The sequence below is a fragment of the Agaricus bisporus genome (assembly GCF_000300575.1).
Source record: "Agaricus bisporus var. bisporus H97 unplaced genomic scaffold AGABI2scaffold_2, whole genome shotgun sequence".
NCBI classification, from domain to species: domain Eukaryota; kingdom Fungi; phylum Basidiomycota; class Agaricomycetes; order Agaricales; family Agaricaceae; genus Agaricus; species Agaricus bisporus.
Genome location: NW_006267355.1, coordinates 1,364,390 through 1,382,663, shown reverse-complemented (window position 1 = coordinate 1,382,663; position 18,274 = coordinate 1,364,390). Strand labels below are relative to the sequence as shown.

The following is an 18,274-nucleotide window of genomic DNA, read 5'->3' as shown; positions in this document are numbered from 1 at the left end:
TGATTGTCGAGTAGGTTGTTGTCAACGTTAAAGTAAATGTCGACGTCATATCGACCTACAAACCCGGTCTCAGCGGGACACCCGCTACCGTCTTCCGTCACAGCGCTCTCCTTCGATCCGGTGTCAGATATCCTGTGGGCAGGCGACAATAACGGTGTTGTAACAGGTATCTACACTTCGCGTGGCTACCGCGGCGTTTTCTTCCCCGTAGGCGGAGACTTTGCAGTGAGCAAGATATCCGCCGGTGACAACTATGTACGAGCACTTGGATCTGCGAGTGAAGGTTTAGGATCTTGGGCGAAGGGAGGGATGAATAAGTGGTTTCATCGGTGTGTATGGTTAAATTTCCTTCCAGAGGGTCATTGCTCAATATACCAGATCATCTACATCTCTCACAACCTTTTCAGATTCAAATAACTCGTCTCATTCCTTGGTTGTATCGACAGCAGGACTTGAAGTGCTATTTCTCAATTCCATGACGGGGAACGTCGTGCGTCAAGTGCCGACCCCTTCATTGATAACCCATCTCCAGTTCTCGTCATCGGCACTTATATCTGGTTCTGCGGATGGCTATCTTCGACTTCATGATCCGAGAACAGGTATGGCACGCTCAGGTGGAAGCGAAAACCAAGTCGTGAAAGCGCATCAATGTTCAATACAAGGCCTTCAGACCACTGGCAATTATATATTTACAATTGGACAGTCAGAAAGGTGCATGATGATTTGCTGATGGACCCGTCTCCCTCATTTCATGTAGGCTTTTCTAGACAATCACGGCCGATTCCAGATCCACTGGTCAAAGTTTATGATTTGCGGACTATGCGCGCGCTTCCACCTATGCCATTTTCTTCAAACCCCGCCTTCATTAATGTCCTGCCCAAACGGTCTTCGAGCATAGCTGTTGTTTCTGACCAAGGCTTAATTCATGTGATGGACGCGTCAAATATAAGTGCCGCAAGTGAATTCTACCAGGTATACTAACCCACTAGTGATTATTATCCTTTACTGATTTCAATCAGCTCAATGTTACCTCTTATATAACATCAATGTCCATTTCGCCGACAGGCACTTTTATGGCATTCGGCGATGCAGATGGCACAATACACATGATGTCGCAAGCTGAAGAAGGGAGTAACATGCCATTTAATGGGTTCGATGGACAGCCGATTACGTGGATGGATACACCGGAGCAAATCCCCGAAATAGACTGGACAGAGTCAACGTAAGAATTTATGTATGCAGTAGAGTCGTAAATTGACACGCCGTTATCTAGACCACTGAATACCATAGGTCTACCTTATTTCGATTCTCCACTGTTTTCTTCGTGGACGCCTCTCCTAGCATCAACCAACGTAGGCTATCCTCCCCCACAAAAAATACCCGCACAGATACTGGGAACAATGAAAGTCAACGATAATGTTGCCTACGCTGCCATGCCCAAGGAGCTCAAAGGTCGTCGAAATGTGTCGAGTGCTACGTCGCGAAAACCAAACGGTCGCTTCAGGAGCGGTCATTCGCGCCAAAACAATGTATTCTCCAACCTGTTGTCATCAGCTGGCTCATATATTAACGAGTATATAGAGTACAGACAACATTTTTCACGATGTTGTTGAAGAAGTGCCTGTGATGTATCGCAAAGTTGAGATTGAATACTCCAAGTTCGGTGTCGAGGATTTTGACTTCGAGTTAGCGGCAAATTTCATGAGAAGATAACCTTCGCTCACATCAAAATAGGTTTTATAACAAGACCTCTTATAGTGGACTGGAAACGCATATACTCAATTCCTATACGAATCCTATCGTTCAGGTCATGCATTACTTGTGGCCTATCCGGCGTCTTGCCAAGTCACATATCACGACCAACTGTCCACGAGAAAACTGTTTGTTATGTGAACTTGGTTTCGTTGTGCGTATGTTGGAAGATGCCAAAGGAACGAACTGTCAGACCAGTAATTTTTGCAAATCGATTGGTATTTTGGCACAAAGTACGTATTTAAATGTATGCGCAGAGAGTTTGGTCTAACTTACAGGAAAGCCGCAAACGCTATCGAGCTTATCGATTATGGGAGAGACTCGGCCGATGTTGACTACGCCCACAAGATTCAGGTGTTCAACAGATTCCTAATCGATCAACTGAGCAGTGAAGGCAATACGTTTCCCTCGAATACCGCTGTCGTGAGGCGACCGCCGTTGCCCACCGTTCACGGAGTCAATTTGCCATCTCCCGTCACGCAATTAATGGGAATAGATGGTAAAAATGTCATGACCTGCATGACCTGTAAAAAAACGCGCGAAAAAGAGGGTATAACCCACATCGTTGATCTGATGTATCCTCGGAAGGTATGCTATCCGTTACCAGCATAGGTATTATTAAGTCTCATATATCCACTAGCAAACTAGCAGTGACCAACCGATTTCGGCTGATTTCTCCGCCGTCTTGCGCAACTCGCTCTTGCGAAATGTTTCACATAAGGCGACATGCCCCGCTTGCAAGCATCTCACCATTTCCACTTCTAAACGATATATCCCCTCACAGCTTCTTCCTCCTATTTTGGTCGTTAATGCCAATGTGTATAATGAAGAGACTTGGGAGTATTGGCAGGATGGCAAAAACAAGTCTTTTTTGCAACCTCAGGTCAACATCCATGGTCAAATCGATGGAATTGATGACCCCGAGGTTGCCTCCTACGACATTAGGGTAAGTAACTTATTCTGGTAAGGCGAAAGTTGATTGACTGATTATTCAGGCAATTGTTGTTCAAGTGAAGGTCAAAAATAAGCCCTCGCATTTAGTGGCTGTTATCAAAGGTCATTTGCTTGAGTTTGAACCTAGAAAATGGATATACTTATTCCCAGCGCAGTTCCGGAAGCAGAGCACAATGACCTAACGAGTCCCTGGTTCATCTTCAATGATTTTGTAGTGAATAATGTGTCCGAAGATGAAGCTCTCAGCTTTCCGGATCGATGGAAGGCGAGTTATAGTACATTCGCAAGTCAGATTGACTCAGATTGGGCTTGCAGGTTCCTGCAATTGTTTACCTTGAAAGATCTAACGTGCAGTCTACTTTGGACTTCGGACAGCTTCCTGATCAACTTGACCCATCCATCCTTTACCAAGACACCTCTATTGCCTTGTTCGTAGTTCAACTTTGTATACGCAAGTACTTAATTTTTTCTCAGGTGCCGAGATCGTTCGCTCGTGCGGCACGATCCACTGCGGCCAGACGAGCTGCCCACACCAGGGACTGTGGTTGCCATTGATGCAGAATTCGTCAAAATGCAGCAGGTATGTATTATCTACCTGATTGTCTAGATCGAACGCAGCTGACATCGATCCCAGGAAGAATCGGAATTCCGGTCAGATGGGAGTACGAAGGTCATTCGACCAGCGAGGTTGAGTCTGGCCCGAGTATCGGTCTTGAGGGGCGATGGACTTCGTCAAGGAATCCCATTTATTGACGACTACATACACACCAGTGAAATCATCGTGGACTACTTGACAGAATTCTCCGGTATCAAACGTGAGTGGCTATTCTGAGCACCCACGCATTTCTACCTGCTTACTTACCTATAACAGCGGGTGACCTCGACCCAGCCTTGACCAGCATGACCCTGATACCATTGAAAGTGGCGTATAAAAAACTCCGATTCTTGGTGGATAGAGGATGCATTTTCATAGGCCACGGCCTCGCCAAAGATTTCCGTATAATCAGTAAGTCCAATCTAATTTCAAGGTACGAAAGCTGATTGATACCGCACAGACATATACGTGCCTCCCCACCAAGTCATCGACACTGTAGACCTATATTTCTTGAAAAATCGTCAGCGTCGCTTGTCTTTGCGTTTTCTGACGTGGTTCGTCCTTGACGAGCACATACAACAAGATACACATGATTCAATAGAAGATGCGCGTTGCGCCCTGAAGCTTTATAATGCTTTTCAATCATTTGAAGAGCAAGGAGTATTCGACCAAAAGTTGGATGAGCTTTATAAAGAGGGTCGCCAATATGTGCGTTCTCATCATCACGTTACAAGTCCTTCGTTGCTCACCTTGATCATGACGATAGAACTTCAAGCCTCCAGCGATACCGGATCAACCTGCCACTCCAGTGCCTGAACATACACTCTCGCCTCCACCACCACAATCACAGTACTTCAGCCACCCTGGACCTATCTTTGACCCACAGTTCGCTCAGATCTACACTGCTGCTCACTCGATGACAGGATACCCCTTGCAACGCCCCCCCACGAATCGTAATTGGAGGAGATGATTAATGTCCCTGTATGATTCTAATTCATTGATTCTGTCATCCATGTAGTCGATCAGATAAATCTTTTAAAGTGTATTTATATAGTTGGGCTTCGTATGAATTACAAAAGTGATATAGATATTGAGTCAGATATCGAAGTCGTCTTCATCTAAGCCCTTCCTTCGATGAAACTGAGAAGTGAGGCAATGAGTATGTGTACAACCATTTGACATTACTTGAAGTTCGAGAGTTTACTTACCACAATGGTGGATTTTCTGGTGGTGCTTTGTGAACTAGACTCCTCCATCTGGAAAATTTTTACAAAATTGGGATGCTGAAGTGGACTGGCGAGGTACCTGATCGAGAAAACCAATCAACTGTCCTTCGGTCACCCTCCCTTTGAGTTGACCTGATTGAGCCATTCGTAGAAGGATTGCTTCGATCTGCTTGGCCCGCTCTGGGCTGACAAGGGCGATCCTGGATACTTGACGATAGATCAGTTATCGAGCACATTGACAATGGAAGGCGACGCACATCGCTCGCGGGCAGCCGTATCTAGCACTGTAGCCAAAAGATCTCGACGCATTTGCTCTTCCTGCGCACGTTTGTTGTCCTCATCTTTGTCTTGCGGCAATTGTGATCCTGCTGGTAATTGATCCATAGTAGATGATGTCAATGAACACAGCTGCCTTTGGGTGATGCAGTACTTAAACTTGTGATTACAAACGCGTGAATTTCCAATAAGGTCGGTCAAGCCAATCGCAGCTGTGGTTCAAGTCCAGTTTCCTGATGTAGTGCTCAGAAGTCTATACGAGACCAGGGGCTCAAATAATCACACTAGAGAGTCTAAGCCACTGGTAGTACAATAATTGAACAACATCTCGAGGTTTTTCCTTCCTCTATCCATCTTCGTGTCCATTCATTAACATCTCGTGTATGCCATGATAAACTTCTGACAAGATGGGCATTCGAGGCAGTATACTCTTGAGTCTATGGTCAGTATCGAGCGACTACGCAGGCAATCAAGACTCACCTCAAAGATGACGTCAAGAGAAAATCCAGTTGACGGATGCTCCTTGACTGCTGCAAGATAATATCGTACATTCCAGCCATACAGTGCTTCATTGATGATTACATCTCGCAGGTTCGTTAAAGATATGAAGCGTCTCGAGATTGCCAATGGCCAGCGAGGTAATCCTCGGTGGGTTTCCAGTTGGATACCATGAGGGGGGATGACAAGGACCGTCTCTGAAGTTGGAAAGTTTAACGTCAGGCAGGAATGCTTGCGATGAAGGTTGAGCAACGCACCAGCTACAACTTGTGTGCATTTCATATAAAGCCAAAGAGTTGCAGCGAATATCGAAAATGCAAGCCACCAAAATCCGAAAGCCTACCACGACCATCAGTCAGCCAGCTTCGTAATGGAGAAGGAAAGTTCGAATATTCACCCGTGTCAGAGAAAACAGCACGGGAAACAATGCGCAGCACCATGAGAGTCCCGTTGCTTTTTGTATGATCCTGCCTGAGCCGTTCCGAGCCACGTAGAAATTCTCGACGCGGTATTCTCGGTATCCCGGATAGTCACGAACAGAAAATTCAGGATGATCAGGTAAAGGATGAGTCTCGCGCATTAATCAAGCGCTGAGCTCAAAGTTCACATAAGTCAGTGATTCAAGGGAAGAGGTGAATGAAAGGCTCGTGTCACAAACAACATAAGCACTACATAGTGTTTGCCTCAGTTTAAACTTGTCATTGTCAGTCCGACAATGAAAGCCTCTTTTCGGCCAAATAGAAGGATGTAATCTTGTTGCAAACGATAGGTATTGAAGAGAAAGCTTGACTGTATTCATTACGAAGGCTTGAAGGCCCTGCGTTTAGCGCTCAGCACCCAGTTTTAGCTGGTATATTTCCTATTCTATTCGTAATTTATGCCAAAGGGACCAATCCTCATTAGAAAAATTGTGTTTATCCAAATTCAGCTGATGATGGTGGAAAAAGACTTCCGCCCGGGTTCCGCAGATTGCTGTGAGCAAGATGCGTCAAATTTCCAAGTTTCACCTAGCTTCAGACATGGATGCCATTGAGAAACCAAAACACCAGAGGCGCAGCAGAAGCAGCTCCTGCATAAATTGCCAAACGACCGTTGAAAGTATTATCCGTGAGGAACGGGTATGGGACTTGAGCCAATTATGAGCATAATATCGGGCACTGCATGATAGAACCACCCACAAACTCCGTTGTTCTTAGAGCTACAATGTTCCACCCAACTGCCATAAAAGATTGCATATGCAAACGCGAGGAGAGGTGCCAAGATTGTTGATTTCCTTCCAAATTTCTGCTCGTATATAAAAAAGTCCACCGCGAGGGCAACGGCGGGTACAGCGTGCATAGCTAGATCTAGGTGCAAAGGGAGATACACGAGCATGTCAACCATGGCATCGGATGCAGGGGTACCCGCTGCTTCTGGCAACAGAGCAGCAGGAAAAAACAAAATGAGAGGCCAGTAGATTGATGCAATGACAATGTTCAGCTGAATTATACATTCGTATGAGCCTGGAGAGATACAGGTTCCGGTACTTTGACTGCTCACCGGTAAGCTTAAAATGAGTAACGATCGCTTGATCAACTTCAGGACTAGCGGAAGTCAATACTTGTGCGTCACAAAGAAGATACGTCACTCACCTCGTGCGGACGGGTAAAAGTCGAGGATCAGACTAATCCACAAAGTTAACTCTGCGAGATGGATTCTTCTCATCGATTTTGGCATGCTTCTTGTGACATTAGAAGCAAACGTACCCCTGTATAGTTAGATACTGCCAGGATCCACCATACTGGCTGGCCATCACTTCGTGTATTTGCAGTCCCTGGATGGCGTTATATGCATAGAAAATAGTTCCAGCACCTCCAGCATGCAGCAGCAGCCTAGGAATTGTCATTGTTTTCCGTAGGTGTCTGCTGGGTTATTCCTAAGTTCAGATGAGAAATTCGTAGAACAGGTCGTAAGAGACTCAAGTAGCAATCAGTCCCTGCTGTTGTTCTGTGATATTATTCTCAGCACGCTGACTGATTCAATCACATCGGCACGAGAATCACGAATTTCGGAATTTCAACATCGCGGTCGGGTTTGCGTTAGGAGCTCATAAGTCGAGTGCATAGCTATGCTAGATAATTAGACAGGTATATAAATGCTGGTATTAAAATGTCCTTGTATCAATGAAGAGCAAGCGTCCGTAAACCTCTATCATAATCTCCCCCTCCACTGTCGCCATAACGCCAATGCTATGAAAACAGCGAAGAGAGATGTAAAACTTGTAAGACGGAATGTAGTTTTCCAGCATTCCGTGCCGCGACAGATTCCACCACTTGTGGAATGCGATTGCGAGACGAAGGCGTAGAGGTAGGAGAACATGGGTGTACCAGCGAAGGGGGCATACATAAGGATACCAAAGTTGCGTCCAAGATGTTTGAGGCCCCACACGGACGAAACTATACTCGGGCTATGATAGATAGTTAGAGTCTGCAGCAAGCTCATGGTCAATGTACTTACATGACGGTAAAAGTAGCACTATAGCCTATACCTGTTCCAAGGCTATAAAGAAGTTGAGCGCCTGCGTTGATAATACTGATCGTTTATAGCGCACCTGAGGAGCCAAATACCACTCTGCGTTGTGATGCCAATCGATGTCCACAAGAAGGTCAACGACAGTATGATGGCGGAAACAAAAAGGAAAAAGACACGGCTGATACGGTATTTCCTCGCATGCACAATGGTTCCATTTGGAAGATATGAGGCCACGGGAGAGACATAATCTGCGAGAGGACCGACTAGGATCCTGGTAAAAGTGTTCGCCATCGAGATCAATCGCACTTGCTGCGGGGTACTGTCCATGGCGGATGGTGGGTCCGAAGTCACTTCGGCGGACGTCGAGGAAGGTAGAGCTGCGACTATTGTGCCTATATTAGAAATTGCCATCTCTGACTGTGGAAAGTCGAGTAAGAATAGACGCTTGCCACCAGTCACAGTGCTGCACTTACTGCACCAAAGACGCAAATGCAAAATAAGATAAGTAACCAAAAGTGACCCTGGGTCAAGAGGCCCCGAGTAGAGTCGGTTTTGGCATGTAGCTCTGGAGTGTATTCACCTCGGGGAAGGAGCTGAGAGGTCTCGCTTGGGGGAAGCTCGGGATCACGAGACGCTGTATGTTCATCCTTCGAGTTAAGGCCCGCTTGGCTAAATGACAGAGCACCCAAGAGATGTAAGACGCCTGCAGCAAAGGCGAGGTAGGCAGTGAATCGCACGACTTGGAAAGTGCCCGTATAACGATTCGTAAACCAGTTCGTGGCGACGTAAGTGAGAAAAAGAGGAGAAAGGCCGAAAAGTGCCATGCTAGTACCGGATGCGACACCAGGTTGCTGAGGGAACAAACGGGATGCTGCAAAGAGGAAAGAAAAGTACCTAGAAGGAGAGTCAGCATATGGACAACTTTAGAATAGAAGAAAGGCCCACGAGAATACTGTAGCCACGCCGGCCAGGCAGAAGGAGACTGTTAGAATTGTAGGGAGAGAAGATATCGGAACATCCGAGGCTGCCGCGTTGACGTGATATGAGAAGAGGCTGAAAGCGGAGGAGTATAGTATCGCAGCGATGGCGGAGCAAAGGGAAGGGCCATAGTAGTCGATAAGCTTGCCAGCAAAGGCGGCAAAAGGATATTGCCCCATCATTGCACTGCGAAATGAAATCAGGGGAAGTGGGGCAGGACGAAAGGTTTCAGAACTCACGCAAGGACGACTGTGGTCAGCTGGGGCTGCGTCAGTCGACATCTATCAGCCAAGACAGGTAGCATGAGGGGAAAGGTGAAGATTCCGCCGGAGCATAGTCTGGCGCGAGGACTCAACGCGGAAATGAAGATGCAGGATGGCGAGACTCACGCATTAGCGACGATCGAACAACAAGCAAACGACTTCCAATAGACTGAGGTTGTCCGTGAAGGACAAAGGGAAGCCATGGCTTGCAGGGGAGGAGCGGCAGGTGAGGCCCTATATGGGCTCAGGGACGCAAGTATGCTTGCACGTGATGCCCCACTTTCCCGATCGCGCAGATCTCTGCAATCAGCCAGCGTATTTAGCCCGCCTGTCCCCACAACGTGCCAGCTATGGCAGAACAACCCACCAAGGCAAAACTATGGGGCGGCAGATTCACCGGAAAGACAGACCCTCTGTATGTCCTCTTTTTTTGGAAATCACATATACCTCATCTAGCGTCCCAGCATGCACGAGTTCAATCAGTCCCTCAAGTACGACCGACGCATGTATGATGCCGATGTAAGGGGATCTGTTGCCTATGCTAAAGCTTTGTCCCGTGCCGGCATTCTTACGCAAGATGAAATGGAGAAAATTATCCACGGGCTCTCATCCGTCGGCAAAGAGTGGATGGACGGAATTGTAAGTTCTGCGGAGCTACGAATTTCCCCATCCCCTCAACTTATCTTCACTGGATTAGTTCCAAGTGAAGGAGGACGACGAGGATATACACACTGCCAATGAACGTCGGCTCACCGAACTAATTGGACCCCTGGGAGGAAAATTGCATACCGGCCGCTCCCGCAATGATCAAGTCGCTACTGACATGCGCCTTTGGCTTTTGGACGAGGTTCGAGATGTTGAGCAAGGGTTACGTGCATTAATACGCGTGATGATTGAACGGGCCGACCAGGAGAAGGATTATCTGCTCCCCGGATATACGCATTTACAGGTCCGTACGTTCTGGGCTTTGACCAATGCAGCTCCTCACAAGTCGGTGTAGCGAGGCCAACCCATTCGCTGGCCGCATCTCCTACTCTCACATGCATTTTCCTTTCGTTCTGACCTTGAACGTCTGCAGCAACTCATCCCTCGAATCTCGGTTCTACCCCTTGGGTGTGGTGCTTTGGCCGGAAATCCTTTCGCAGTTGACCGCGAGTTCTTGGCCAAGGAACTCGGGTTCCAACACGTCGCAGAAAACAGTCTTTGGGGAGTCGGAGATCGTGATTTCATCGTCGAATTTCTGCAATGGTCCAGTTTGACAATGGTTCATATCAGCCGCATGGCCGAGGACTTGATCATCTATTCTACGGCCGAATTTGGCTTCGTTACCCTGAGTGATGCTTATAGGTGGGATTATGGTTAGCCAAATGGTCGTAGCTAATTATCTTGCAGTACCGGTTCAAGCATTATGCCCCAGAAAAAGAATCCTGATTCTCTTGAACTTTTACGTGGAAAGTCTGGACGCATTTTTGGAAACGTACGTAGGCAAGTGGTTCCCGAAAAGCACCAGCTAACACAATGTAGATGGCTGGTTTTTTGATGACGTACAAAGGCCTACCTTCCACCTACAACAAGGATCTGCAAGAAGACAAAGAACCACTTTTTGATGCTGTGGATAATGTCTCTGCATCCCTCAAAATCGCCGAGGGCGTCATCGCAACACTTACTGTACGTTGAATCGTACAAGAAAGTGTAATCATCCTGACTTTCTATCAGGTTCACCCTGAGAGAATGCGACAAGCGTTAACGATGGACGTTTTAGCTACAGACTTGGCTGACTATCTCGTCCGCAAAGGGGTAAGCACCAGCTGCGTTCGCACACCCGTCTTGTGAAAAGTCGTCTCATGAATATCGCCCAGGTTCCTTTCCGCGAGACCCATCACATTTCTGGCCGAGCTGTTGCGCTTGCAGAGTCTCGGGGATGTCAGATAAGCGACCTCAGCTTTGGAGACTACAAGACCTTGAGTGAAAAGTTTTCAGAGGATATTCACAAGGTATTTGATTTTGAAGCAAGCGTGGAGAGACGCGAGTCAATTGGAGGTACGAGTAGGAAGATGGTCGAGCGGCAAGTTCAAGTATTGCGGGATGTTCTGGCGAAATAAAGCAATTTGAACGTAGACAATTAAAGATAGCTACAGTGATAGACTAGTAATGTAGTACAAATGCAATATCTGTGCGTGAGGCATTGAAATGATCGAATTGGGGAACGCGAGGCTGCGGACATGCTGCGGCTATGGCAGACACTATGGCAGACACTGCCCTTGTATTTGTGGCAGTTTGTCTGCGACACATCAAACCACTGCTTTTAAGCAACTGTTGTCTGTCAGGCGTGACTTTCTTCTTCTGACATTGCCATTCGCTCTCACACTGTTACATTTACCCGAAACCCACCTTTCTTTCCTAAATCTTTCTAGGCATCTGAAAAATGGCAAGAGACAGGCTAGCAGCTATGAGGGTGCGTTGTCGTGTTCAGATGGGCACCATAGTGAATTTTTCTGAGTTCGTTTATGCTGTTTAGGCGCAGCAAGGAGGTGATGCCGGCTAGTGAGTTTTACTTCAGGATTATTGGCCGATTTTTCGCTTGAACTGAACGGAAATTTCAAGTAACTCGTCCCCAACGCAGGCGTCTGGCGGCGGTTACCAAAGCCGCAGAGCCAACCCATTCGCTCAACAAGATGCTCCCTATTACGAGATGTCAGACGTGAAAGATAATGTTGTAGTAACAACACCAGGGGACATGTCGAGCTTTTATGGCGAGGTAAATACTAGCCTATTTACCTTATTCGCATGTTCTCCTCAGCTCAATCCAATGGGTAGATTGCGTCGATACAAGATATGATCAAGACGCTCCATGACAACGTCTCCCGTGTCGGCGAACTTCATTCAAGGACGCTCAACAATATGGATGATGCAGCTGCCCAACGGAATGCCTCGCAGCTAGATGAGCTTATGCAGGAAACGAGCGCCCTTGGCAATCAGCTGAAACGACAGATTAAAGCGCTGGAGGCCCAACCTGCCTCAGGTCGCGACGCCCAAATTCGGAGGCAACAAGTACGTACCCCTAGGAGCTCTATGCTTGGGTGACACTCATGTGGATCAGACGGCCCTTGTTAAATCGAAATTCGTCGAGGCGATTCAAAACTATCAACAGGTCGAACAACAATACAGGACGAAATACAAGCAGAGGATGGAGAGACAATACAAAATAGTCAAACCGGATGCTACACCTGAAGAAATCCGTGCTGTCGTAAATGATACCGGCAATGACCAAATCTTCAGTCAAGCAGTACGTGGTTAGTTTGGTTGATAAGATTGTCCATGAATGCTAATTTCTCTTGTTGTGTAGCTCCTGAACTCTCGCTATGACGGTTCTCAAAAAGCATACCGAGAAGTACAAGAGCGTCACGAAGAGATCAAGCGTATTGAGCAGACCCTTGCTGAACTTGCCCAGCTTTTTAATGATGTAGGTTTATTTTGTTCGAGTGAAGGGCCATTTGGATTGACATTCTGAACAGATGAGCGTGCTAGTTGAACAGCAGGATGAGGTCATTAACACCATCGAAACAGCTGCCGGATCTGTTGAGAAAGACGTTGAAACAGGGTAACACCAAAAGCTTCGGCGGTATACTCTTACTGACGTTTCACCCCTAGGTTGACCCACATGGATAAGGCCGTCGTTTCTGCACGTGGTGCTCGTAAGAAGCGATGGATCTGCTTCATCATCATCCTCATCATCCTTATTATTGTTGGTGTCGTTGTCGGAGTTGAGGTCAAGAAGCTCGTCGATGACAAAAAGAATGATTCTCCTCCGGCACCCTCACCGTCGCCCAGTGCGGGCTGAGCTTACAAGTTCTATACCAGTTTGTCTTAGGACAATTTCGCCCTATTCGTCTTGTATAATATGTCAGGCAGCGGACCTTTCATCATGATATATACCACTTTCACTCTCGTTATTATTCCTATACTAGTTTAGGTGATCATGGTTTGTCTTATTTTGCTTGGTTTATGATACCGTCGGTAGCATTTGAGCGGAACAAAAGGGACCGCCAATGTGGGAACATCTTTCTAATTCTACGAGTAGAGTCTCCTTGAAACTAGACAGCACGCGACACTATTACTCAGAAATGGTGGCTCCTCCGAAGGTTCTCGAGCCAAGAGTAGGTCCGAGTTAGCCGATAGAATTTTGATTCCGGGCTCGCTAGAATTGCAAAATCATAAACCACACATTGAAGAAGAAAAGGCTGATTCATGTAGGTGTTCGGTCGTTCGATTGGCGATTACCTCGTGGTGTCTGCACTTGAGGTGCCACTGCCAGGTCCGGCTGTTGTTTAGCAGCCGGAAAGCAATTACAACGGAGACCGGAGCCGGAGACGGAAGCTGTGCATTTCGGAGATGGGGACAGCCACGTGCAGTAGACATGGGGGCTTACAGGACCCCGGATAGTCCCTATAAAGGCCGTACCCAGAAATCGGCCATTTTGGGATTTTCTGTCCGAACCCGATTTAAGACTTTTTGTCCGGAAAAGCACCCGGCCTAGAGCTGATTTTCAAAAAACCTGTCCGATTTCAGGGATACGGCCTCTGAAAATGCTCGGAAAATTCCCTAAAAATCACTAAAAATCGCCAAAAATCTGTAGGAGTTTACAGCGGGTAGACAAGCTCGATATCTAATCTAGTGTCCTTCTTAGATATTTCCTTCACAGCATTGCTGATATTGGCTGTATAACTTGTATCACTATTTGTTGAAAATGATATAGTCATTAGTAATGTTGAGCAAAGTTAACATCACCCGATGACTACGAGCAGCAATCACAAAAGTGGCTGCCAAATTGTTGCTTATCCGATGGCAGCAGCAGCTTTAATTGATCCCATCATTTCTGATGCGATGAGTTACCATATACGGCATCAATTCAGAACGATACGACCGTGAGTCGCTCGACCTCGCACGTGAGAAAGCCAATCAAAGACGACCTGCGCAGCTGCCCAACGCTACGTTGATGGTCAGAGTTCAGCAGGAAGCCACTCTCGATGATGGTATGCAATTGGGAGATGAGAATAGGTATGAATTCTAGGGAAGGGAGGAGTAGAAACTGTACAAGTATGGCCTTAACTGTTACACTGTAAGCTCCTCTTGCGGACCCGGCCTCCGCTCGATCTGACCCTCTCTGGACCCGGCCTCCGAGCCAAAACAGTTTTCGCGCCACCGATTTTTGCCTATTTTTGCCCCGGCCTACTGGCCGTGGGTCCAAAACCTGTCCGAAAACGTGTACGGCCTTAGTAGGGATATTCCGGGGTCCTGGGCTTACGCGTCGCTGCAGCCTTTATTTAACCAAGACCTCTCCTCTTCTTCCCCCACCACCACATCTCCCATCCACTCCTACACACTTTTCCTTTTTTTGTGAGTTTTCCGCCTCTTGGATAGGAACCTCGCTAACATCGTATAGCAGTCTACTTCACCGACTCTCCTGCTGTTCTATAATGCCTGCCAAGAAACGTTGCCAGTTCCAGATTAACACTGCATCTCAGTGTTCCTCCGCAGCACTTCGCATTGTTGGCGAATGCCCCCACTGTCGTGCTCAGTTCTGCAGTTCGGTAAGCCTTTTGATGTTCTATTGCTCTGAGTCAATTATTGATTGAATTTATTCACTTATTCCCCCAATAGCATCGTTTACCCGAACACCACAACTGCAGCAAGTTGGAAGACTGTCGACAACAAGCCTTTGACCGTAACAAGAACAAACTGGAGAGCGAGCGCACTGTGGCCTCCAAGATGGCCACCGCGTGAACGTCTGTCTTATTTTGTATTGCATAGCCGGAGGACTATACCCAGTCTCCGCGTCTGACCACATTTCTGACTGTGTCATTATTATCCCATTGTTTATCTCGGTTACTCGTGTGTCGCCGCTTCTCCAGGGCATGGATATTCACTCCATTTTCATTGCATTGGCCTTTGTATATACGTATATATAATATTGCATTATAATTTGCCTATCTCTTTGTTCCAGTGTTCCCATCTTTATACCGTGTCAGTGGTAAGTACATAGGTATTCGTCCAGAAGCTAAGTCCTGTTTTGAGGGTGCTGGAGAGGTATGTAATTTACTTGCAATTGTGCCATTGTCTGAAGAAGTAACCGAAACCTGTCAACGGCTGTCAGGTGGCGCGGATATGTCCAAGTACTCTGTCTGGCCGAAACATGATATGCATGGATGCGCGACCCTGATTTAACCCAGATATCTGCGGACTTAAGTAAGAGTAAGCAGGCTACGCTACTCTCATATCCGTAGTAATAACCGCTACACCGATCTTGGGCTGTTTTGCCACCGACTAGAATTGTGTGTGTAAGCTCCGCGTTTACGATAGATGCGGACTTAGGGCAACTCTGGGCTCAAAATGGAATCAATCTAACCAAAACGCAACAGCCTTCTGTCCCCAAGGTCTTAATTTTTGTCAAAGACCCGATCAAGTAAGCCATCGTGATTTGCCACTCACACAAAGTTTGTGTGCTTTGCCTATCGTGGGGAAAAATTTTGACGGGCACCGAGATGTAGATTATAATATTGAAGTAAAATTTGCGCTCGAGCTAATGATATATAAGGCCGAGTACTTATGACCTGCAACCGTTCCTTCCCCATTACTATCGCGATCTCTTTCTCTCCTACTCTTGATCACATCGTCTAGATATCACAGGTCAGTCCCCTGCCGGTTCAGTGGGCTTGACCTATCTCATCGCTGCCGCGCAATTTCACATGGATCGCGTCTGTATTCCCGATGTCAGGGTGCAATCGGGTGAGTCTCCTAATGGATTGCTCTCTGCAATCCGTGTGCTGTTTCAGATTGGAGGTTTTGGAAGCCTCTTGTGGATTCCTTCCTTCCTTCTATATATTGTACCCACCACTGCCAACTGATTCATTGTCTTCGATCTAAAAGATTTTACTGATGGCGGTCTCTAGGCTCAATAACCTCATAAAGCATATATCCTCGAATAATTCTATAGACATGTCGGCAGGTGAGCAGCGTGAGCGATAATCATCACAATGATACTGATCCTTTGAGTAGAAACCTGGCAACAAGTTCCCCTTGCTCCTCCCGACAGGTGTGTAGAATCTACTCCTATAACGGCCCATTGCAGTCTTACGTTGAATCGTTTAGTATATTCAAGCTCACTGCCGCATACAAGGCAGATTCCTTCGAGAAGAAAGTTAATTTAGGTGTCGGCGCCTATCGCGACGATCGCAGCAAGCCTTGGGTCTTGCCTGTCGTCAAAAAAGTCGGTAACCATGTGTTATTGGGCACTTCCTACTCATTAGGCTTTATCCGATAGGCAACGAAAATTTTGTTAGAGGATGAAACTTTGGATCATGAATACCTCCCCATCTTGGGCCTTCCGGAATATACCGCTGCAGCGGCCAAGTTGATCCTTGGGCCCGGTTCAGTCGCAATCAAGGATAAACGCGTTGTCAGTGCGCAGACCATTTCTGGAACGGGTGCCAATCATCTTGGGGCACTCTTCTTGTCGAGATTCTACGGTTTCAACGGTGACAAGAGGATATACCTGAGTAACCCAACCTGGGGTAGGAGAGCAAAACTGATTGTTATTCTCACGTTGGCTGACAATAATAACCTAGCTAACCATCAAGCAATCTTCCGAAATGTCGGAATTGAACCTGTGGACTATCCCTATTATGACCCGAAAACGATTGGATTGGATTTTGACGGGTTCATTGATGCACTAAAAACGGCACCGACGCGGTCTGTGTTCTTGCTTCATGCTTGTGCTCACAACCCAACCGGTGTTGACCCGACCTCGGAGCAATGGGAAGCCATCGCTGAAGTCATGCTTGAGCGTAAACATTTTGCTTTCTTTGATTGCGCATACCAGGGATTTGCCAGCGGTGACCTTGATAGAGATGCATTTGCAGTCCGTTACTTTGTTGATCGCGGAGTAGCAATGCTCGTGTGCCAGGTGAGTTAGGTCATTTGCATGACGTAGGCAAAGGTTCACTTTGTTTTACGGCAGAGTTTCGCTAAAAATGCAGGCTTGTATGGTGAACGTGTTGGCGCCCTTCACGTTGTATCTCAAGACTCGGAGACGGCAGATCGCGTAAAGAGCCAGCTCTCGGTTTTGCAAAGAAGTGAAATCAGTAATCCTCCTACTCATGGAGCCCGTTTGGTAGGTGGTGGGAGATGGAGCACTGTCACACGACAAATTTTGATGGAAAATGTATGTATAGATCACGTTGATCCTGTCTGATGCAGGGCTCTTTGAAGAATGGAAACGAGACATTTCGACGATGGCGAACAGAATTATTGCGATGCGCCAGGAGCTTTATAGACTGCTCACGGAGAAACTGGGCACGCCTGGAAACTGGGACCACATCATCAACCAGATTGGCATGTTCAGGTGAGTGAATATGGCGGAGGTGGGTGGGAAAAGAGGAAAAGCCATTCTGATCGCATTGGTGCATTAGCTTCACGGGGATCAGCCCGGCGCAAAGTCAGGCGCTGGTGGAGAAGGCACATGTATACCTGACTGGTAACGGGCGGATTTCGATGGCAGGGTTGAATAGCAACAACATAGAGTACTTTGCGGAGAGTCTGGATAAGGTTGTTCGGGGAACACTGTGAAGAGGGGTGGAGATGAATAAAGTGTACAGCGGCTGATGTGATTCGGTCAATAGAATATTGAAGTTGTGCTATTACGACGACGTCATTGACATGTGCACACGGATTTCCTGTGACAAAGCTTGGATGTGATCACATCAGGAACCAGGGAAGTAGGTAACCTGACGTCATAGTTGCTTGTGATGTGTTGTGGGGTTGAGCGGGTCTCGCAGATGAAGCAGATTGGACGTCGCGCGCACAGAATGGCAGAGGCGATTGGCGCGAAACACTGGCCGAGGAGAGGGCTGGCCCTGAGGGAGATGGCGGGAGGATTGGAGCCGGGAGAATAAGGGTTGATGATGTGAGATGACGTAGCGGGCGGACAACAGCAGAGAGGGAGAGGGAGAATGTGAGGGGGGAGGTGCGTGAGTGCCATGAGATGCGAGGGAGGTGCGAGAGTGCGAGATTCGAGGGGGGGAGGAGGGAGTGCGACGGGGGAGCGAGCCATGTGTTCGAGTCGACGGTGAAATCTTGTTGATTTGTTGATCGTCCAAGCGGGTTGCGTCATTTCATTTGTATTTTCGGCTGACGTGCGGGCTGAACGTGGGCCTTTTCTTCTC

General features: G+C 47.3%; 9 protein-coding genes across 9 annotated transcripts; 5 read left to right on the top strand and 4 right to left on the bottom strand.

Annotated features, from left to right (window-relative positions):
• The first annotated feature begins 7 nt into the window (after nt 1-7).
• On the top strand, nt 8-4,374 carry AGABI2DRAFT_183307 (hypothetical protein). The gene is made up of 17 exons (XM_006458160.1): nt 8-329; nt 379-711; nt 768-972; nt 1,020-1,222; nt 1,274-1,509; nt 1,616-1,685; nt 1,735-1,985; nt 2,036-2,340; nt 2,393-2,698; nt 2,748-2,808; nt 2,862-2,971; nt 3,022-3,134; nt 3,181-3,286; nt 3,341-3,521; nt 3,578-3,712; nt 3,762-4,009; nt 4,068-4,374. Exons 1-17 carry the CDS (start codon nt 37-39, stop codon nt 4,269-4,271), a joined length of 3,360 nt encoding a protein of 1,119 aa, XP_006458223.1. The 5' UTR covers nt 8-36; the 3' UTR covers nt 4,272-4,374.
• Nucleotides 4,375-4,396: 22 nt separating this feature from the next.
• On the bottom strand, nt 4,397-4,911 carry AGABI2DRAFT_115232 (hypothetical protein; the record flags this gene model as incomplete). Its single annotated transcript, XM_006458159.1, has 4 exons — nt 4,397-4,441; nt 4,510-4,557; nt 4,607-4,734; nt 4,785-4,911. The coding sequence occupies 4 exons, from the start codon at nt 4,909-4,911 to the stop codon at nt 4,397-4,399; spliced, it is 348 nt and encodes a 115-aa protein (XP_006458222.1).
• A 238-nt stretch (nt 4,912-5,149) lies between these two features.
• On the bottom strand, nt 5,150-5,881 carry AGABI2DRAFT_115231 (hypothetical protein; the record flags this gene model as incomplete). The annotated part of the gene is made up of 4 exons (XM_006458158.1): nt 5,150-5,233; nt 5,284-5,498; nt 5,559-5,640; nt 5,699-5,881. 4 exons carry the CDS (start codon nt 5,879-5,881, stop codon nt 5,150-5,152), a joined length of 564 nt encoding a protein of 187 aa, XP_006458221.1.
• A 196-nt stretch (nt 5,882-6,077) lies between these two features.
• AGABI2DRAFT_216597 (hypothetical protein) lies at nt 6,078-7,238 on the bottom strand. The gene is made up of 5 exons (XM_006458157.1): nt 7,047-7,238; nt 6,933-6,997; nt 6,841-6,884; nt 6,480-6,780; nt 6,078-6,427 (listed from the first exon to the last, which is right to left on the bottom strand). Exons 1-5 carry the CDS (start codon nt 7,184-7,186, stop codon nt 6,315-6,317), a joined length of 663 nt encoding a protein of 220 aa, XP_006458220.1. The 5' UTR covers nt 7,187-7,238; the 3' UTR covers nt 6,078-6,314.
• A 125-nt stretch (nt 7,239-7,363) lies between these two features.
• On the bottom strand, nt 7,364-9,270 carry AGABI2DRAFT_190577 (hypothetical protein). The gene is made up of 7 exons (XM_006458156.1): nt 9,180-9,270; nt 9,030-9,128; nt 8,758-8,976; nt 8,286-8,706; nt 7,892-8,229; nt 7,798-7,839; nt 7,364-7,747 (listed from the first exon to the last, which is right to left on the bottom strand). The coding sequence occupies exons 1-7, from the start codon at nt 9,254-9,256 to the stop codon at nt 7,492-7,494; spliced, it is 1,452 nt and encodes a 483-aa protein (XP_006458219.1). The 5' UTR covers nt 9,257-9,270; the 3' UTR covers nt 7,364-7,491.
• Nucleotides 9,271-9,339: 69 nt separating this feature from the next.
• Nucleotides 9,340-11,246, top strand: AGABI2DRAFT_190575 (argininosuccinate lyase). Its single transcript, XM_006458155.1, has 8 exons — nt 9,340-9,468; nt 9,518-9,692; nt 9,751-10,002; nt 10,054-10,400; nt 10,446-10,530; nt 10,578-10,721; nt 10,770-10,850; nt 10,913-11,246. The coding sequence occupies exons 1-8, from the start codon at nt 9,404-9,406 to the stop codon at nt 11,153-11,155; spliced, it is 1,392 nt and encodes a 463-aa protein (XP_006458218.1). The 5' UTR covers nt 9,340-9,403; the 3' UTR covers nt 11,156-11,246.
• A 115-nt stretch (nt 11,247-11,361) lies between these two features.
• On the top strand, nt 11,362-13,150 carry AGABI2DRAFT_190574 (hypothetical protein). Its single transcript, XM_006458154.1, has 8 exons — nt 11,362-11,508; nt 11,572-11,597; nt 11,658-11,811; nt 11,871-12,104; nt 12,154-12,339; nt 12,400-12,516; nt 12,569-12,654; nt 12,705-13,150. The coding sequence occupies exons 1-8, from the start codon at nt 11,479-11,481 to the stop codon at nt 12,892-12,894; spliced, it is 1,023 nt and encodes a 340-aa protein (XP_006458217.1). The 5' UTR covers nt 11,362-11,478; the 3' UTR covers nt 12,895-13,150.
• A 1,242-nt stretch (nt 13,151-14,392) lies between these two features.
• AGABI2DRAFT_134021 (hypothetical protein) lies at nt 14,393-15,104 on the top strand. Its single transcript, XM_006458153.1, has 3 exons — nt 14,393-14,450; nt 14,497-14,644; nt 14,715-15,104. The coding sequence occupies exons 2-3, from the start codon at nt 14,531-14,533 to the stop codon at nt 14,835-14,837; spliced, it is 237 nt and encodes a 78-aa protein (XP_006458216.1). The 5' UTR covers nt 14,393-14,450; nt 14,497-14,530; the 3' UTR covers nt 14,838-15,104.
• A 548-nt stretch (nt 15,105-15,652) lies between these two features.
• On the top strand, nt 15,653-18,117 carry AGABI2DRAFT_190572 (hypothetical protein). The gene is made up of 10 exons (XM_006458152.1): nt 15,653-15,740; nt 15,829-15,839; nt 16,004-16,059; nt 16,110-16,146; nt 16,203-16,320; nt 16,375-16,624; nt 16,679-17,016; nt 17,071-17,223; nt 17,285-17,454; nt 17,522-18,117. The coding sequence occupies exons 3-10, from the start codon at nt 16,050-16,052 to the stop codon at nt 17,676-17,678; spliced, it is 1,233 nt and encodes a 410-aa protein (XP_006458215.1). The 5' UTR covers nt 15,653-15,740; nt 15,829-15,839; nt 16,004-16,049; the 3' UTR covers nt 17,679-18,117.
• Nucleotides 18,118-18,274: the final 157 nt, after the last annotated feature.

What these genes read in the sequence shown, in the direction of transcription:
- AGABI2DRAFT_190572 (XM_006458152.1), top strand. An exon ending in TCTTGCCTGTCGTCAAAAAA is followed by an intron (nt 16,321 to 16,374) that starts GTCGGTAACCAT and finishes TTTATCCGATAG; the next exon opens with GCAACGAAAATTTTGTTAGA. An exon ending in AACCAGATTGGCATGTTCAG is followed by an intron (nt 17,455 to 17,521) that starts GTGAGTGAATAT and finishes TTGGTGCATTAG; the next exon opens with CTTCACGGGGATCAGCCCGG.
- AGABI2DRAFT_134021 (XM_006458153.1), top strand. Translation starts at nt 14,531, where the DNA reads ATGCCTGCCAAGAAACGTTGCCAGTTCCAGATTAACACTGCATCTCAG. An exon ending in GTGCTCAGTTCTGCAGTTCG is followed by an intron (nt 14,645 to 14,714) that starts GTAAGCCTTTTG and finishes TTCCCCCAATAG; the next exon opens with CATCGTTTACCCGAACACCA.
- AGABI2DRAFT_190574 (XM_006458154.1), top strand. Translation starts at nt 11,479, where the DNA reads ATGGCAAGAGACAGGCTAGCAGCTATGAGG. An exon ending in TGTCGAGCTTTTATGGCGAG is followed by an intron (nt 11,812 to 11,870) that starts GTAAATACTAGC and finishes TCCAATGGGTAG; the next exon opens with ATTGCGTCGATACAAGATAT. An exon ending in ACCAAATCTTCAGTCAAGCA is followed by an intron (nt 12,340 to 12,399) that starts GTACGTGGTTAG and finishes CTTGTTGTGTAG; the next exon opens with CTCCTGAACTCTCGCTATGA.
- AGABI2DRAFT_190575 (XM_006458155.1), top strand. Translation starts at nt 9,404, where the DNA reads ATGGCAGAACAACCCACCAAGGCAAAACTATGGGGCGGCAGATTCACC. An exon ending in CCGGATATACGCATTTACAG is followed by an intron (nt 10,003 to 10,053) that starts GTCCGTACGTTC and finishes AAGTCGGTGTAG; the next exon opens with CGAGGCCAACCCATTCGCTG. An exon ending in GCGTCATCGCAACACTTACT is followed by an intron (nt 10,722 to 10,769) that starts GTACGTTGAATC and finishes ACTTTCTATCAG; the next exon opens with GTTCACCCTGAGAGAATGCG.
- AGABI2DRAFT_216597 (XM_006458157.1), bottom strand. Translation starts at nt 7,186, where the DNA reads ATGACAATTCCTAGGCTGCTGCTGCATGCTGGAGGTGCTGGAACTATT. An exon ending in CTTTTACCCGTCCGCACGAG is followed by an intron (nt 6,885 to 6,932) that starts GTGAGTGACGTA and finishes GACTTCCGCTAG; the next exon opens with TCCTGAAGTTGATCAAGCGA. An exon ending in TACTCATTTTAAGCTTACCG is followed by an intron (nt 6,781 to 6,840) that starts GTGAGCAGTCAA and finishes TGTATAATTCAG; the next exon opens with CTGAACATTGTCATTGCATC.
- AGABI2DRAFT_190577 (XM_006458156.1), bottom strand. Translation starts at nt 9,256, where the DNA reads ATGGCTTCCCTTTGTCCTTCACGGACAACCTCAGTCTATTGGAAGTCG. An exon ending in CTGACCACAGTCGTCCTTGC is followed by an intron (nt 8,977 to 9,029) that starts GTGAGTTCTGAA and finishes TTCATTTCGCAG; the next exon opens with TGCAATGATGGGGCAATATC. An exon ending in GCATTTGCGTCTTTGGTGCA is followed by an intron (nt 8,230 to 8,285) that starts GTAAGTGCAGCA and finishes GACTTTCCACAG; the next exon opens with TCAGAGATGGCAATTTCTAA.
- AGABI2DRAFT_183307 (XM_006458160.1), top strand. Translation starts at nt 37, where the DNA reads ATGTCGACGTCATATCGACCTACAAACCCGGTCTCAGCGGGACACCCG. An exon ending in AAACGGTCGCTTCAGGAGCG is followed by an intron (nt 1,510 to 1,615) that starts GTCATTCGCGCC and finishes ATGTTGTTGAAG; the next exon opens with AAGTGCCTGTGATGTATCGC. An exon ending in TTGCCTCCTACGACATTAGG is followed by an intron (nt 2,699 to 2,747) that starts GTAAGTAACTTA and finishes CTGATTATTCAG; the next exon opens with GCAATTGTTGTTCAAGTGAA.